This window comes from Cyprinus carpio, chromosome B18, assembly GCF_018340385.1.
Source record: "Cyprinus carpio isolate SPL01 chromosome B18, ASM1834038v1, whole genome shotgun sequence".
NCBI lineage: Eukaryota > Metazoa > Chordata > Actinopteri > Cypriniformes > Cyprinidae > Cyprinus > Cyprinus carpio.
In genome coordinates, this window is record NC_056614.1 from 759,693 (window position 1) to 778,135 (window position 18,443).

The 18,443-nt window shown below is 38.1% G+C and overlaps 1 protein-coding gene across 1 annotated transcript; it reads left to right on the forward strand.

Moving 5' to 3' along the window:
* The first annotated feature begins 3,515 nt into the window (after positions 1-3,515).
* On the forward strand, positions 3,516-17,495 carry LOC109082719 (ubiquitin-conjugating enzyme E2 Q2). Its single transcript, XM_042743398.1, has 13 exons — positions 3,516-3,640; positions 5,194-5,298; positions 8,751-8,873; positions 9,848-9,904; positions 10,015-10,152; positions 12,204-12,288; positions 12,356-12,416; positions 12,915-13,005; positions 13,529-13,587; positions 14,406-14,454; positions 14,558-14,653; positions 14,783-14,849; positions 16,335-17,495. The coding sequence occupies exons 3-13, from the start codon at positions 8,826-8,828 to the stop codon at positions 16,364-16,366; spliced, it is 783 nt and encodes a 260-aa protein (XP_042599332.1). The 5' UTR covers positions 3,516-3,640; positions 5,194-5,298; positions 8,751-8,825; the 3' UTR covers positions 16,367-17,495.
* The last annotated feature ends 948 nt before the right edge of the window (positions 17,496-18,443 follow it).

Genomic DNA, 18,443 nt, shown 5'->3' on the forward strand with positions numbered 1-18,443 from the left:
GTTTTGTGTGTTAGGTCATAAACTGTCCCTAATACTTCAATTTCGAAAGAAAATGGTATTTGTGTGGTCAAACAATGTGATTTATATTTAGATGTTATATTTTTATTATTTCTGGAAACCGCTGACCATAAGTAAATTGCAATTGAGTTATACTTAGTATTACTGCTTTTACAGTGCTGTGCCATTGTACAAAAAACAACAACATGGCACAACACCTCCTAATTTGTTGCAGTAGTAGAAGCCTTTGTCACCAACCACAATATCAAAAGGGGCCCCCTCGAGAAGGTATATAAAATAGTTAGTTAGATAGCCGGGACATCACTGTGGACAACAGGCCATCCAGGATGGGGGTTCGAGAATAATTGCATAATTGTCTAATAAAGAATCGGACTTTCAAATAAGTAACACCGACCATTGAGAAATGTAGTCACTTTAGTGTATTAACCATAAGTTTATTTTGGTTCAAACAATGAGTGTTTATAGGGGCTGCTTTTATGTGATCTTTTATTATTGATTATGTGGTTATTTTCTTGTCTGAGGAGCCTAGTATCTACTGACTGTTAGTATTATTAGTATTGTTATGGAATTACTGTGGTAATAATTATCTCAAAGTATGTTATAATAGATAAAGTAGCTGGTGTAATACTCAACACAATTATAGTTCATACAGGTTCACATTGTGACAACGCACCCCGCACTTCAGTAAGAAGCATGAGGGACAATGCTATTAGATTTTTTGAAAAAAAAAAAAAAAAAATAAAGATAGTGTTAATAATTAGAGTAGTAAATAATTGCCAGAATTTTAATAATAATATCTAGATATTTCATAGGTAATATTGGATGTATAGTGTATTTCCACTATGTCACCTTGGGTGGTCTCCAATATATGCCGTCGCTAAATACATGAGGCCTGAATTCCTCTACAGTGGACATGGACTGACATCATTATGCCCTGTTTTCTGTTAACAGGATAAAGTCAGTTTCCTCGTCCAATCCCGTAATTTTTGACATTAAAGTCTCCTGAGATGTTGGTTTATGAAATACCAATTTGAAAAAAGTATGTCTGAGTTGAAATTAAATTTACAAAGAATTGAAACTTTCCGTGGGATAATGACAGCGGCCCCTAAACTACGTTAACCCCAAACCTGACGGAATAAAAATTAATAAATGGAACTCGTAAATGTTTTTGTTGCAAGGCACAATATTATGGTGACATTAGAGCGTGTGTTTTGTTGGAGTTTCTATGGGTGTCCTGTCACCAGCCTACGTGGCCATTCTAGAGCTCAATATTAACAGAGATGAACACTGCTGTTGTAATCCTAAACTCATAGAGCTATTATTTAATTATTTTAATAGCGAATGATGATTGATTATAAATTTTTAACAAGTTCCAGCACCTGACAGTTTAATGCCTGTCACACGCACAACACACCACACACAGTCACACACACACACACACGACACACACACACCACACACACAGCCATTCAAGCACACACACAAATAGATCCCTTATGGCTAAATAAAATATTATGTATTTAAACAGGAGCTTCTCAGACCTCACTGTGTTTAAGTGGTTACTGATACAGGGACACCTAAAATTCCAAGTACTTTTTTTTTTCATCATTTTAAATGCATTCATATCATAATTCTCAACCCATGATTTCTGTTTTGTATGAGACATGTTTGACTGACACCTGCTATCAAAATTAAAGTAGTATCAAAATATTCCACCTTTATATTCAAATATAGTTCTTGGGATTAATTATTAGGAATCATAAATCATCATTACATAGATATTATATTAATGATAATTAAACAATGATGTAAACTATTATTGGGGACCAAAAAAAAAATTTGACTGTTACACAATTTAGCGGATACGTAATTATCCTAAACACTAACCTACTTATTGATGCTAGTATTAACTCCTCACTGGCGTTAATGATTCATAAAACCTGGAAGTGCGGAAAAAACACTTGGGCGGGAAATGTTTTTCAACAATTAGTTCCCTTATTGTTTTATTTTTTAGTTCATGAAACTTATATAAAAAACAAATACAATCCATAATGAATATAGAATATTATTTAAATAAAATCATTTAAATTAAAAAGATCTTCTCTTACTAATAGGCTATGGAATTAACTAAAAACATCAGATTTGTCAATGTATTACTGACAAAATCTGTCAATATTAAAATAATTTAATATTAATAATTTAACATCTAAACAGGAAATGATAGGCTCTTGATTATGATTAAGGAACTTGGAACAAATTCTCAAGCCAAATTTTGAACATTTTCTCTCTGCAGTTAAACAGATCGGCTACAAGCTTCCCGTGTGGTTATTCTGGGAACGTTTTCCACATGAGCTTTTTAAAAGCAAAAAAAAACATACACATTCTGCCAAAACCAACACTGTGAACTGGGTTTTTTTTTTGTGTAGGAAAACAATTATTTGTGTTCGTTTCATTTTTCTTTGTTTAAATTGATTCATTTTATACCAATAATTCCGGTTATTTATATGAGATATGTTAGAGTAAAGTACTATTAAACTATTTAACAGAGCGGCTAGTAACTGATTACACTTTGCTCCAGAGCACTGATGCGGATTCCAAAAGTACATGTAATTAGATTAAAATACATTTAAAAATACGCATAACCAAAGTAACAGGTACTTTTTTTTATTGATTACATATTATTCACACAAATGCACTAAATTACTCTTTCAGTAATATATTTACTGTAAGACCCCCGGGTCTTATAAAATAAATATTTTAAATATTCAGTAATACACGTTCTTCTCTGCTGATCACATTATCTGAAGGTAAACAATTTTTTTATTTTTTTTTTTTAAGTAGTGTTTTATTTTGATTGATTGGTAGTTTAAGACTGATTTTATATTGTTATTCATTAAATTAGGATAATTATTAGCTTTTCATTAAACTCATTAAGCCCCAGTTTTGGCTCGTGATGTAATATTTAATGCGCTTCATGTTGTAAATAACAACGAATTAAACTTGTTTTGTTTTTCTTTGCATTTTTTATATCGATTATGGTACAGACCTGTCCTGTTTGTGTAATGGTAGAGGATCACGGTTGCTGTCATGTAACCTTGTACTCAGTAACGGATGGTCTAAACAGTAAACAGGTTCCGGTATGGTCCGAGCGAGGCGATGAAGCTGGCCGCGGCGCAATGGCTGGGACTAGTGTTTACTCTAGGCGCAGCCTCCATCTGTTTAAACCCCAGAGAAGACGCGCTTTCCGCTCCGCCGGACTCAACACCGAACCGTGCGCGTTCACATCCCACACTCCTGACACACTCACTCTCGCTCTCACTCCGGATCCGCGCATCGACGGGAGACAGTGTTCGTCCGCGCGAGGGAGCCTCGGTTCCCGCGCTGACACCCCCAGAGGACCGCGGCGGCGCAGCTCTTCTTCTTTTGTCCGCCGCGCTCTCTCGGAGATGAGGAGAGAAGATGTCGGGTGTCGGGACTGGAAGGCCGAGCTGAAGTTTCTGGAGTCCATCTTCGATCCGAACCACGAGCGCTTCCGGATCCTCGACTGGAAGCCGGACGAGCTGAGCTGCCAGTTTAAACGTTACCAGGAGACCAGCTGCTGATCATCCACTGCAACCTCACGGTACGACGCGCTCGGGCCCTCGGTAGGGAGCACACTAGCTGTCAGGAGAACCGCTCCGCTGCTGCGTACACAGCTAGTGGTCCGGTTAGTGGTCAGCGCGGTGGTCGGGTCTGAAGTGCGCACCTCGGTGTCCGTTACTGACCCAGTTCGGGCTCGTTCCGCGGTTTGTTTTCTTGATTTCCGGATGCCATTTTCCGTTGCGTGCGAGCGACGCTGACGTCACATCACAGCAGCTCGAGCGAAAACAGACGCGTATTTGACAGATTTGTTGCGTAAAATTAATAAATAGCTACCAAATATAATAAATTTTTTTAATGATTTTTTTTTTTAAAAAATCAGCTGCTTTATTTAATGTCATATTTTTGTGTTTTTTAAATATTTGTTATTATTATAATTATTATCATAGGTAAAAATTGATAGCCTGAATGCACTGTAAGTCGCTTTGGATAAAAGCGTCTGCTAAATGCATAAATTTAATTTAATTTTTAAATTTAATTTAAATATCATGAACATCTTGGATGTCATGGGAGTGAGTAAATTATTAGGAGATTTTTATTCTGGAAGTGTTATAATCCTTTAATGTATGCTGTGAAAATTAACATAAAATATTATACAACGCTTAAAGGAATAGTTCAACCAGAAATTAAAATGAACTGAAAATGTCCTCACGCTCCCATCATCCAAGATGAGTTTGTTTCTTCATCAGGTTTGTAGAAATGTAGCACTGCATCAGTGTCTCATCAATGGATGCTCTGCAGTGAATGGGTGCCGTCAGAATAAGAGTCCAAACAGCTGATAAAAAAAACATCACAAGTAATCCACATCACTCCAGTCCATCAGTGAACATCTGGAGAAGACAAAAGATGAAACAAATCCAGCATTAAGACGTTTTTAACTTCTAACCGTTGCGTCTGGCTAAACTGCGTAATATTGTAATGTGACGGCACCCATTCACTGCAGAGCATCCGTTCCTGAGACACTGATGCAGTGCTACATTTCTACAAACTTTTAGCAAATTTTCTCTCTTGGGTGAACCATTCCCTTAATGGTGCAGATTTTTAATATTATATTTACATTATAACTGAAGAGGTGTAAGTGTGAAACCAGTAACAGCTATAACACGATCAGTTAATGTACATTCAGATTAAATCATGCCTGGAAGCTTAAAGTCTATTTAGTTCTATTTTATAACTAACGGACTAAAAGTGAGAATGTTTGAAGCACTCTGTCTGACCTGCATACAGATAAGCAACCCTTTCTAGGGAGACCTGAAATACGTCAGATGAGTTAGATCTGATTGTGTCAATATCAGCGCGTATTAAGATTTCCAGTTAAAGCATGTTTTGAGCCGGTTAAAGATGGGAATGGACACACCTGTTCCTCAGTTTAACTGTAAGATAAAAGTTGTGTCCTCAGAAGTCTGTATTGTGAATAAATCCCGAATGGTTTGTCTACCACACTAAGTGTTTGATCCGATCTTGAGGACAGTCCAGACGTCCGGCTGGCCGTGCACGTCACAGTTAGACGGTCTCGCTGACATCTGTCTGTTTCAGGAGTCGTACCCGTCGACGCCGCCGATCTGGTGCGTGGAGTCCGATGACCCGAGCCTGACTCGAGTGCTGGAGCGGCTGGAGGACGTCCGGAAGAGCAGCACTCTGGTAAGCACACTTAATAAATCATATCTGATTGAGACTTCAGTTTATGGACAGTTTTACTCGATGTTAGGAGTGTCACGGTACAGGTGTCCTGCGGTTCGGTGCGCATGTGTACTGAACAAAAACAGCGATGTTTTAACCACTGCACGAGCGGAACTTCATTAGTAACTTCCAGTTTTATACATTGTTTCTTTTGATAACAAACAAAGTCTCATCTTTTAAATTATGTCCTTTTTTTCAGGAAATTCAAGCATTAAATGCACATGTTTTTGATGTGTCGTGACAGATCACTGTATAAATGCCTCTGGGCGATCATCTTTACTCTTTACTATTCGTTTTTAACGAAGGATGTAACGATTCACTCGACTCACGATTCAATTTTCTCACTTTTTTTTTTTTTTTTTTACAAAATGAGATTGAAGACATTATTGTCATTTTATTAGAATTGCTGTACATTTCTTTGTGAATTTTATATATAACAAAACTAAATAAAGCAATAATCCCAGTGAAGCCATGGTTTACAGTGAATTTATAACAGCTAAGGACGCGAAGAGGAGTGCCTAAAACCCCCTTAGCTGTTATAAATTCACTGTAAACCACGGCTTCACGGGGATTATTGCATATACGTAGTAAGGTTTCACAAAATAAAACAGAGCAAATAAAGTGTAATAATATTATTAAAAACAGTATTCTTCCACCAAACAATGTAGTTCCTCAGAAACAGTTGTGGTTGCAACAAAGTGGTTGCCGAGCAACACACAGAAGTAAACAAAGGTGATTGTTACTTTGTAGAGTAATTAACAACAGCTTCAAACGTGGCTCAGCCAATCAGAATCAAGGACCGGAACTCTCCGCTTTATAATTGAAATTTTAAAACAAACCCCAAATCAAACAAGTAACAAACACAAATAAAAGAAATCTCCTAATATGGACAAACTACAGCTTTGTGTGTGCTCTTTCCATTTAAAATTAGAGGCAGCCACTGGATTTTAATCACAGTCCAAACAAAGATGCGGCGTACATGCAGCATGAGCAGCTTTTAATCTAAATTAGATTGTATGATTTCAATATTTGAAGCAAAAACAGAACGGTCTGACTTTAGTTTTGTGAAACTATACATAAAAATATCAGTGGCAATATCAATAGCAGTGAATGCAGATTCACTCTCTGCCAGCAGGTGGCGCTTGAAGCGTTTCCTCGGTTACCGCTGTAAACAAAACAGCGCTGCACTTATGAACTTTAATATGCTTTATACAGAGACAAGATGAACAGAAAAGACCACGTAAACTCTTCTAAAGACAGTCAGTTCCCCTCAGACACACACTCATATAAACTCCTAAATGAATCTTGATTTATTTCGAATCTCAACCAATTTGAATATCCTTCTTCATAATGTAAAGAACATTCTGTGAAGATGTAACCTTGATATCTTTAATATTGACTGAGTAAGACCATGTCAAAGAGTGAAATCATAGTGAAATTAACGGTTGAAATCAAACGTTGATGCTTGTTATCTCATAATTAGATTTTGAGACTTGAGCCTGGATTTCACAGAGAGGACACGTATACTCATTATATCTGATAACAATGTAAAACATTGTTAAAGTTGTATTTATTAATTTCATTAGGCACAGTTTTGGTGATAAACTTCTGTGAATCACAGAATCCAGAAAAAGAAAAACAAAAAATCTTTAGGGAAAGATTAACTAGATTTCATGTGGTTGTATATTAAAAGGTAGCTACTCGTCCGAGTTTAACTGTGAACAAACAAGATACATCTCCATTCATTCTCAAAGTCTAATGAACATGTGGAAAGAATTCCCTTCCCATTAATGCTAAATAAGTATCAGGAGAAAGATCAGATACGGTAAAGGTGTGGCAGGATCCAGATCTTCCCTTACTTTGAGTCATATGTGCCTTGTCTCCTCGTTAGAAGGTGGTGTGTGACAGTAAATCACGTAATTAGTGTTCTCTTGCATGTGTGTGTGCTTCAGAGCGGAGCAGGTGTTGTAATCACGATGCTTTGAACGGCAGTAAATAGTAATTAGCAGCGCAGCTCCACTGTTATCGAGGAGAGCGTTACACAACAAACCTAAGGGTGTAATAAGAGTGTGCACTACTGAGTGAGCTCAGACTGATCACGTACACTTCAGAAGCTAAAGCTCGCTTCTGTCTGCTCTACTTGTTGTCTGTAATAGATTAACTGGGACGCACAGTCGTAAAGATAAAGTAAGTGTTAGGTACAGTGATCGTGTTGTATTGCAGAATGCTTCTGCTGTTGTTGCGTCGGGATTCGGGTGAAGTTAGGGACGGGTTTGTGGTCTGGTAAGGTTTAGCGAGGGTTAAGTAGTTGGTGTAGGGTTAACACTGTGGTTATTGACAGAAAGTGAGTACAGATGTAATTGCACGCAGGTATTTTAACCCAACGTAAAAACATGTGTGTACTCAATCAGATTGAAATGTTGCTCAATATAAGTGAGTCTTTGCCTGTTGGGCATTAATCCTCTTCTGTGCCTGATATTTAGAAAGATATTTACTTATGTGATATTATTAAGAGGTTATTTTAGGAAAAACTACCTTTCAGATGTTTGGGGTCTGTAAGATTTTATACTATTTCTGAAAGAAGTCTCTTCTGCTCACCAGGGCTGGCTTTATTTGATCAAAAATACAGTAGAAAATGTGAAATATTATTATAATCTAAAACAGCTGTTTTCTGTGTGAATCTCTGTTAAAGTGTAATTTATTTCTGTGATGCGCAGCTGTATTTTCAGCATCATTACTCCAGTCTTCAGTGTCACATGATCTTCAGAAATCATTCTAATATGATGATTTGCTGCTCAAGAAACATTTCTGATTATTATCAATGTTGAACACAGTTGAGCTGCACAATATTTTTCTGGAAACTGTGATACATTTTATTTTTTTCAGGATTCACAGATGAATAGAAAGTTCAAAAGAACAGCATTTATTAGAAATAGAAATCTTTTGTCACATTAAAAATTTCTTTACTGTTGCATTTGATCAATTTAATACATCTTTGATGAATAGAAGAATAAGTTTCCTTTAAAAAAAAAAATCTTAGTGACCCCAAACATATTTCTAAGTTGAGATGCTCTCTTCATTCTCTTAAAGCCTTATTCCTTCTCTCTCAGAGATTCATTACATGCGAGTGCAATTCGATCTGCTTCTGTTATGTTCTGAGCCTCACCTGTGCTGGCGACTTTGACAGGAAATGGATCATGTGCACAAAGTCCTGTTATTCTAACCTGACAAATGTGACCAAATCTTGATATGCATCTCATTGACTGTTCATAGCAAGCCAGTCAGTATCAGAATCAATTCTTCCACTGAGGGTCGATATTTGACCCACATTTTCATCTTGAGGGACATTTCTGTCTCGTTCTGTGTGGTTCCTGCCCCAAGTGAGTGTTTCTGACCTGTGTTTGTGGTTTCAGCTCCTGCAGCAGCTGAAGAGGCTGATCTGTGACCTGTGCCGCCTCTATAACCTTCCTCAGCACCCGGATGTGGAGATGCTGGACCAGCCTCTTCCTGCAGGACCCCTTCACCCGGACAGAAAGGTGAAGCGCTGAGCTTGAGTCACGCTTGCTTTCTTAAATCCACACAGAAACCAAACATGCATATGGACTTCAGACACTCGAAACAATTTCACATGCATGTAATTACAAGCACCGTGTTTCTGGAAAACAAGTCGTACCTAACTATAAGTTGCATCGGGTCAAAATTGCAGAAACACAAATAAACATCGGATTGTAAATCACATTTTATTATTACATCGACATGTAGTATAACATACTGATAAATAAAATGAAAAAAATTGTGTAATTGTATGAAAACATTGGGGACCACACAAAGGGGAGGGGCCACTCAAGTGGGAGGAGTCACACAAGGGGGGCACTCAAGTGGGAGGAGTCACACAAAGGGGAGGGGCCACTCAAGTGGGAGGAGTCACATAAGGGGGGGGCACTCAAGTGGGAGGAGTCACATAAGGGGGGCACTCAAGTGGGAGGAGTCACACAAAGGGGAGGGGCCACTCAAGTGGGAGGAGTCACACAAAGGGGAGGGTCCACTCAAGTGGGAGGAGTCACATAAGGGGGGCACTCAAGTGGGAGGAGTCACACAAAGGGGAGGGGCCACTCAAGTGGGAGGAGTCACACAAAGTGGAGGGCCACTCAAGTGGGAGGAGTCACACAAAGGGGAGGGCCACGCAAGTGGGAGGAGTCACAAAGGGGAGGGGCACTCAAGTGGGAGGAGTCACACAAAGGGGAGGGGCCACTCAAGTGAGAGGAGTCACACAAAGGGGAGGGGCCACTCAAGTGAGAGGAGTCACACAAAGGGGAGGGGCCATTCAAGTGGGAGGAGTCACACAAATATTTGCAGAATTTACCGATACAGTGAATATTTAGCATGAATTGATGTGGTGCAGGATCGGGATGTGAGGTTTTGAACACAAAAGAAAGATTATTTCAGAAGATAATATATCAGGGTGGCCTGTGTCTCTGCTGTGGTTTAACACGGATGTTTTCTCCTGTAGCTTGGGACGACAGATGAGGTCACGTCAGAGGAGGAGGAGGAAGAGGAGATGGGAGAGGTGTGTGTCTGTTTCCCTCGCCTCATTCATGTCTTCTGTGAGCCATGAGCGTCTCTCTTTACACGTGTGTGTGTGTGTGTGTGTGTGTGTGTGTGTGTGTGTGTCAGCAGGACATCGATCTGGAGCACTATGAGATGAAAGAGGAGGAGCCGGTGGACGGGAAGAAGTCTGAGGATGATGGGATCGAGAAGGAGAACCTGGCCGTCCTGGAGAAGATCCGCAAGAACCAGCGGCAGGACCACTTGAATGTAAGTGCTCACTCGGTAAGGGACTTTCCTTGTCTCTGGGGGTCTGGTGGGGGTCACATACAGGCTTTTGTCTCACAGTCCTGATTAGATGGAAGAGGTTCAGTTTGATGTCACAGTGAATGATGATGTTCGTCTTGAAACGAAATGGCAGAAATTATAATCACGTTTAAGAGTGGGCCACATGACCAAACCTTCATATTTATTTGAAGCTAATTATATATATCAAATATATATTTTCTGTAAATAAGGTTGCAATGAAATTTCACAATTCTCTAAAATTCTTGAAAATAATTAAACGGACAGTTAAAACAACTACAACAGAAAAAAAGATACAAATGAAACAAACAGTGCAAGTCTAAACCGCTACTACAGAAACTGAATAATTGAACTGAAAATAAAACAGCATAGTCTGAGTAAGAATTACACTTCCTTTTGTTTCTTATTAGAGCCACAGAAGTCCTTCAGCGGAGAGCGATTAGTGAGCGGTCACTTTAAGAGACGCACGGATCCCAGTCACCGTTACACACGTGTTCTCATTCTGCTTGCGTTCACTTAACGTTCACTTTATCTCGATTGTTGTATTTTCATAATCGCTGGAGATCGAAATCGAAGCTGTATTTGGATTAATTGCTCAGCTCTTAATGAAATGTTGATGGAGGTGCCTTCTGGTGAATTTTGCTGTTTTGAATCTGAAATGTGTAGAAATGTAAATGGCGCACGAATGATTGCTTCTGTAAGAGCTTGTTCACTCTAATCACGACTGCAGAGTCAAATGTGTTCTGTACTGCCTTTAATGTTCAGTCATTTTAACCCAGAGATGATGCTTTGGGCTTTGACTTACTAAATTAGCTCAGATATGCTATAACAACCACCCAAAAAAATAGGGATAATTTTTGTACCTTTTTAGTTTACTTTGTTTAACCCTTTTCTGTGCTGAAAATGCTCTACCTAATCCAGTCAAAAATGACCAGCCTACAAAAAATAGCATGTTAGTCTCTGATTATGCTGTATAATATTGGATTTAATCTTTTTTACCAATTGTGTTCTTTCAGTTAGCACAGGTTTGTTTCTTTCTGGAGCTGATTGATCGCAGGCCTCACTGATCTGAGCTCACGCAGCAGCTTTTGAGTCAAAATTGCTAAAATTATCCACAAATAATGCTTTTCACTCAAGTGCGGTGCATAGACTCAGATCACTCCAGTATTTTGGTGATTAATAAGAGATTTATGAGCAGTTTTTAAAAAGCCAGTCCTTCTTAATGGAGAGCATTCAGGTTTTTAAACAGTGTTGCAGACGTGAATAAGTTATAAGTCATAAATGTAAAAAGCTGGTGAAATGTCTCTCTGTACATCACTGTGTTTCTCAGGGAGATTCTTGAAAAGGTTTTCAAAGTAAATTCAGAATCAGTGTGAGTGTTTTTATTAAAATGCATGTGAATCGTTCTGGGGTTTTAGTTAAAGTGCCTCTATTATGGCATTTTTAAGCGTCCTAATATTGTTTTGGAGTCTCCTACAACAGGTGTACATGCGTGCAAAGTCAAAAAACGCTTTAGTTTTCTCAAAATACGCTAACTAATGACTCGTTTGGGCTCTTCTGAGTCGATTCTTTCTTTTGGGAGACAGAACTGTATTTATCGTGCACTTTCAGCTTTGCAGATCGTTTACGCTCTCGTACAGCTACATCACACACTGCGTGAAAGGAAATACTGGAAATAGCTTAACAGGGGCACTTTAACTATTTAGTATTTCAGTCTTGATTTCACCATATAAGCTAGCGTGCATTAAATAACATTTGCCCATCAGCAGTTTGGAGATATAATGCAATAATGATGATATGGTAATCAATAGTGCTTCACGTTCTCCTCGAGGTTACTTCACTGAATTTCAGGATGCACTTTTCTGTGTTTTATTAATAAACATCATCTGAAAAGGTCACGAAGCTTGCGTTATAAGCATCTCCCCACACTTTTCCTCGGGGTGATCTGAGCTGCAGCTGTGTGCACTGATTTGAGTTCTTCTGTCTGATGGGGTGTGTTCTGTCGGGTCCTGTAGGGCGCCGTGTCTGGATCTGTTCAAGCGTCAGATCGCCTCATGAAGGAGCTCCGGGAGATCTACCGCTCTCAGAGTTACAAAAACGGTAAAGTAGCGTGAGTGTGAGCCACAGACGGCGCTGGCTCTCTGATCTGATTTAGTCTCTCTTCCAGGCATCTACTCCGTGGAGCTGGTCAACGACAGTCTGTACGAGTGGCACGTGAAGCTCAGGACGTAAGTCACCGTGCCTCTGGGTCTCACCATGTGATGATAAACATAATTATATTAATATTATATAATGATAACATGCAGCACACGCTTTCCGTGCATTTACCGTAGTAACACTAACTGCACCGTGTTACTGTGGCAGAAATATGACAGATGCATGTGGAATTTAATTAGATTATTAATGTAGACCAGTATTTAAGGAGTAATAGTTGTTAAGCTACAGCTTTTGTGCTTATACGGCATGCATTTAGGCTGCTGTTTTTCATACAAATACTATAGTAACCCATATACTTAGATTTTACCGTGGCAGTGAGGTGCTGTGTGTGGTTCTACCCGTGGTTAGATGACCAGTGGTTAATTCTAATAAAACTCAAACAGTCTGAATATTTACCTGTTAGAAGATGCAGAAACTAGGATTTTACTGCAGTTCACTCCTGCATATTTTGATTCAGGAAATGTTCTGAATATTGTGCTGAAGCTGAAGGTGTGTGTGTGTGTGCTCAGTGTGGATCCTGACAGTCCTTTACACAGTGACCTGCAGGTGCTGAAGGAAAAGGAAGGCATGGACTACATCCTCCTCAACTTCTCATACAAAGTGAGTCCGCTGAGACCACACCAGGGGAAAATATACACTTATATTATATATATTAAAAGATATATAAAGATGTATATATTCTTTTTTTTTTTTTCATCTAATAAGTTAGTTTATTTATTTTTAATTAATTTTATTTATTTGTAATTCATTTTTTTCAATTATTATTTTGGGTTTTATTTTTTAAGAAGGGCAGTCAGCAAAATTTGTGGCACTGTGATTTAGACAATTGTATTTTTATCTACAATAATCGTTCAACTAAATTATTCAATGCACAAATTCTTACCACGTTTGGAAAGGATTTTAACCAATAAATCCGAATTTAGTCTTATGATTTTTAGGGAAAATCTTCTTTAGTAGTTTTTAATGTTACTAGTTTTCAGTATTTTTTAGTAACTGAACCGGACTCTCACCGTGAACGGCTTTAGAAGCTGGCTTGGCGTTCTTTGGCGTTGACAGCGAGTTCTGTCTGTTTGGTTTAAGGTTTTTCTGTCGTGATGAGGAATGTGTTCTGCTCTGTCTGCAGGATAACTTCCCCTTTGATCCTCCGTTTGTTCGTGTGGTCTCTCCTGTGCTGTCTGGAGGGTAAGATCTCTTCTGAAGCTCTCCGTTCGCTGTTATCAGTGTTCCTTACGTTAGGGGTACTGTGCTGATAACACTTTCTATGAAGCTCGTGTTTATAATGCATCATAAGAGTATTCTTAAGCCATTATGATCAATGCATAATGCATTATAAAAAACATTATAACTTCTCGTGATTAATCATAACAACAGTTTCAATGCATTATATTATTTACTAATTTGTGGTTATAGCTTTTAAGAGTATGATGATGTTTTAATACACAGTGAACACAACTTGACTTACAATGGATTATATTTCCCATATTTCTCATATCTTGCCATTGTTAACCCATTACTTTACTTAAAGCAGACAAAGAACACTTAGAAATAATGACAACAACAATAATAAAAATATATTTTTCTTAAACAGCCGTAAGATCAGATATCTGATCAGATGAAAAATTTGATTTTAGCTATATTTACTGTAATATCACTAAGAGACTGTACAGATTTTATATAAATAATGTCAAGATATCAGACTTACAATCCATTATAAATTAAGTGGATTTAATGAGATGAAACTTTTTTAATAATGCATTATGCATTCATTATAATGACCTAAGAATACTCTTGTAATGTGTTATAAAAGCGGGCTTCATAGAAAGCGTTACCATATTTTCTCATGACTTTATGAATGTGCACGCAGAAGCGTTTATTCACACGTCACACATGCAGTGTACCAGCTGAGCTCATAGGGCTGTATCATTAAGCAGCGCTGGACTGGAGCTCTGAAATGCTGAACATAAACTAAACCTAGTTAACCGGTGGTTGTGTTATTTCAGGTATGTTCTCGGCGGAGGAGCTCTGTGTATGGAGCTGCTCACTAAACAGGTGCGTTTGCGTCAGAGACTGTCGTCTGCATGTGTCTGTCCACTTATAATGTAATGCAAGGATTTAAGAAGTTAACTTGAGATGCTGGTGTGTGTGTTCTCAGGGCTGGAGCAGTGCCTACTCCATCGAGTCTGTCATCATGCAGATAAACGCCACTTTAGTCAAAGGAAAGGCAAGAGTGCAGTTCGGAGCCAATAAGGTGAACGCCCTGCTCGTGTTTGTCCAGATGCATTTGATTACATATTTGAAACGTAACTTTAATTGCACGACAGAATCTACTGTAGAATGAGTGTTTTTCTGTGTTGTGACACGCTTGTCCTGTGTTCAGAATCAGTACAGTCTCGCCAGAGCGCAGCAGTCGTATAAATCACTGGTGCAGATCCATGAAAAGAACGGTAAGAACCGCAATAATATTCATATCTGGAAATGGAAAATGCATCATGTTTAGATATTTCCATTTCAATATCATTAAAACCAAAAGTTTGCCTGAGATCATCTGATTTAACCAACGAGCCGTTATTACAGAAGATGCATTTGTGAGTTTTAAAGAGCATGAGATGATCTGCGGTGAGCAGTTTTATTTCCTGCTGATTAATGACAAGCCTTTATACATTATAAAAAAAATATTTCGTCCATTTCTTAACCCTCATAATAATGCATTCAGGTCTGTTTTGAATCGGAAGAGATGCTACAAATGTGTAGGTTTTATTACAGGAATGAAACTTTGCAAATGCTTTAAATACACAATAAACTGATTTTTAACTATTATTATTTAATTTTTTATTTTTTTCGTGTTCTGGTACATTTTGACCTGTATATGTATGAGCACCATTAGGAGTCAAAAATACTTGTTCTTCAACTTCTCTATGAAGTTATATTAGTGTCAAAAACTTTTCTAAAACTTTTGGATTGAATTTTGTTGATGAACATGAATATGTTGTGTGTTGACAAACCATCAGTTCATTCATTTCAACAGGATTAATACTGATTATCAGTGGGTCAAAGATGAAAAAGTGTTTAAGCATTAAAAAAAGTGTAATACTGCTTTAAACTGTTGTAGTTTTTCCCCCCAAAAATGCAAAAAAGTTTTCTGTTTTATTTAATTGCAATTTTGTTTTTCTGAGCAAAAAATAAACATCATACATTTTCCCCTGATTAACAGAAGACACCCAGTAAAATGTCCTTCAGTGTAACGATCTCGTCAGGCATATTTACAACAAAAATCAATTTATGACATATTAAAAGACTAATTACTTTCACCCCAATTACTAATGAGTTGTAAACTTACATTTTTAACATTCGCCACTATCCTAGGTTTTGCCCATTTGTCAGTAATAATTTTTTACTAATTGAAAACACAATAAAATTTAGCATGCTCCATTATTCTTTTAGATATTTTAATATGCACATGTCAGAATAAGCATGTTGTTTGAATTTTTGCATAAATATTGTGTGACGCTGAATGACAATGTAACATTATTTCAACCAAATTTTGACATTTTATTCTCCAAAAACTTATTTGAAACCTTAAAAGTAGACATTTTACTTACATTTAATGTGCTTTCTATGGACACAAAATCACTTTTGTACATTTCTTTTGATGCGGACATCTAAACGTCTTTGACCCATGTACATATATATATATATGTATCTTATAATGTGATGAGTGCATGATGAGGGTTAAGAAGTGAAATGTGTGTGTTCTGTCAGCTGGCAGCTTGTGATCTGAAGGCTCTTGTATTTGTGGATCTGAGCTCGTGCCAGATTTAGCTGGTGCTGTCTGTGACTCTGCTTTGACGTGGATTGGTTTTGTCAGTCTCTCTGTAGATGAAGTGTTTGCTATATAAATGTGTGTGTGTGTGTGTGTGTGTGATTCACAGGCTGGTACACACCGCCCAAAGAGGACGGCTAGAGCACAGCGTCCACACATGGACCGAGCATCTTCAGACGGACATCTCTCTGTTCCTGCTTTTCACCTCTCATCCCTCGTTTTAATCAGAGCCACTCTTTCTGACACTTCTCTTTCCCCGGCTTGATTTGACTCAAGTTTGAGCGCCTGATGTTCCTTCATCATCTCAAACAATGCCATGATTCCAGCAGAGCGATGCGACGCGCTCCTGACGCCAATATCTCTGAAAGAGCCCCATTTCTGCAACGTTCCTCCATTATTATTTTTTTATTTTTTTTTGTTTGCATATTGAAAAAACAAAGTTTTTACCATGGCTACTCAGACTTCATTGTGTTGAAAATAAACTCCACAATCAAGTACAGATGCGTTTGGATGAATGAACCTTTAAAAGAGCAGCAGGAGCGTCAGTACAGAATGGGTTTGAGTGTGTTCATGCCATTGCGAAGCACGTCTGTGAGTCCTGTAAGCGGCTTCTCCCTCCAGCACGGCCAACAGAACTGTCTGGATTTGTAGAATTGTATTTAGCGTGTTATTTGAAGCCCCTGCAGTCTCTTGGGAAGCTGGGAGTGACCAATAATGCCTTAAAAAGGAGGAAAAGGAAGTGAATGAGCAGAAGTTAGTGTCCCTCTGTCCTGCTGTTTCTCGCCGTCGTCTCCAGTATTTCTGTTCGAAACGGACATCATTAGAGGTCGATCTGATGGCTGTGAACACAAGAAAACAGCCCTGCTTTAGTGTAAATATCCTTCAGAAGCAGTTCTCACCGGTCTCCACTGAGTCAGTTTTCCTCTAGACTCCTGTCGAAAGCACTGGGATGGTTCTTCTGTTTTCTTGGCCAGTGTGAGCCATGTTTCATTAAGGTGAAGTTCAGAACTGAATAACTCTGACATCAAGCCATAGTTTGAGTCCCTAGCTGTTCCTCTGGTTCTGTGTGTGTGTGTGTGTGTGTGAACTGATGTTCGTTCAGACGGAGGAGTGTGTTTGATTGGGGGGGGGGCTTCAATGCGTTATGCACTGTTAGCATGCTTCAATTTTATTTGCATTTTATTTTTTCCATTGTAAGTGTAATTTTGACCATGTACAGTACAATTTGTAAACTTGCATCAAGTTTATGAATAAAGAATTTTAAGAAATACATCAGTGCAATCTGTTTATTCAAGTTTCACTCGATGGAATATTCAACTGCGTGGCTTTTCTTAATGTTTCAGTTTTTTTTTCTTATTTTATTTGGTAATAACTGTGAGAAATGGGAACATTTTTGTCACTCTATGAGACATAATAGAAATAAAAAGTAGGTATGATTTTATTTTATTATGAGGAAAGGGAAAGAAATGCATATTCCTTTATATATTGATTTTATGTAACTGCTTGTTTTTTTTTTTTTTTTTTTGCTTATGTATTTTTTTTTAATCATTTTTTAATCATTTATACATCGTCTCCATGAAATGCAGCTGCATGTATTGTTGTGTTTAAACTCTAAACACTTGTCACGTGGCTGGTGGGATTAAATCAGCTTTTGTGATACTAATATACATTAATCTTTTGTGTCCACCAGGTGGCGCCATCTGCACATGAAAATGACATTGAGGCTTGAGTTGCATGCATGATATTCCCTTATTTTTAATATTTTTTTTAGTACCCAAATTAGTATTTCCTGTCCAGATTATAGTTTCTGCATGCTCACAGAACTGTAAAGCCACATGTTTTAATTATTATTATTATTTTTTAAATTTTATTGATGTTCCTGCCGTTCAGTGCGACGCTTTTAAGAGATCTTCTGAGAACGGTAATCAGTCTCCGAGTCTAAAGTCCTCTTTTATCTGAGAGCTTCATTGCAGCTTTCATCAGTTTCAGGCTGACTGTATTCTCTCTCCAGTCATTGTGCTTTTGGAAATGCTTTCAGATGCTCTCAGGACACAAACGCTCGGCTCTTAAGGGCCAGGAAAGAGAGCATGTTTTTGGTATGAAGCAGTATCGACTGGATTCAGTCATGTTTCTGAGTCTCCGGGAGGTTAATAGCCAATTGTTGAAATAACTCCAATTATACGTGCATTTGTTGTGGTCTGTTTTCCATCGCTGACCT

What these genes read in the sequence shown, in the direction of transcription:
- LOC109082719 (XM_042743398.1), top strand. Translation starts at nt 8,826, where the DNA reads ATGCTGGACCAGCCTCTTCCTGCAGGACCCCTTCACCCGGACAGAAAG. An exon ending in TCTCCTGTGCTGTCTGGAGG is followed by an intron (nt 13,588 to 14,405) that starts GTAAGATCTCTT and finishes GTGTTATTTCAG; the next exon opens with GTATGTTCTCGGCGGAGGAG. An exon ending in GCAGATCCATGAAAAGAACG is followed by an intron (nt 14,850 to 16,334) that starts GTAAGAACCGCA and finishes TGTGATTCACAG; the next exon opens with GCTGGTACACACCGCCCAAA.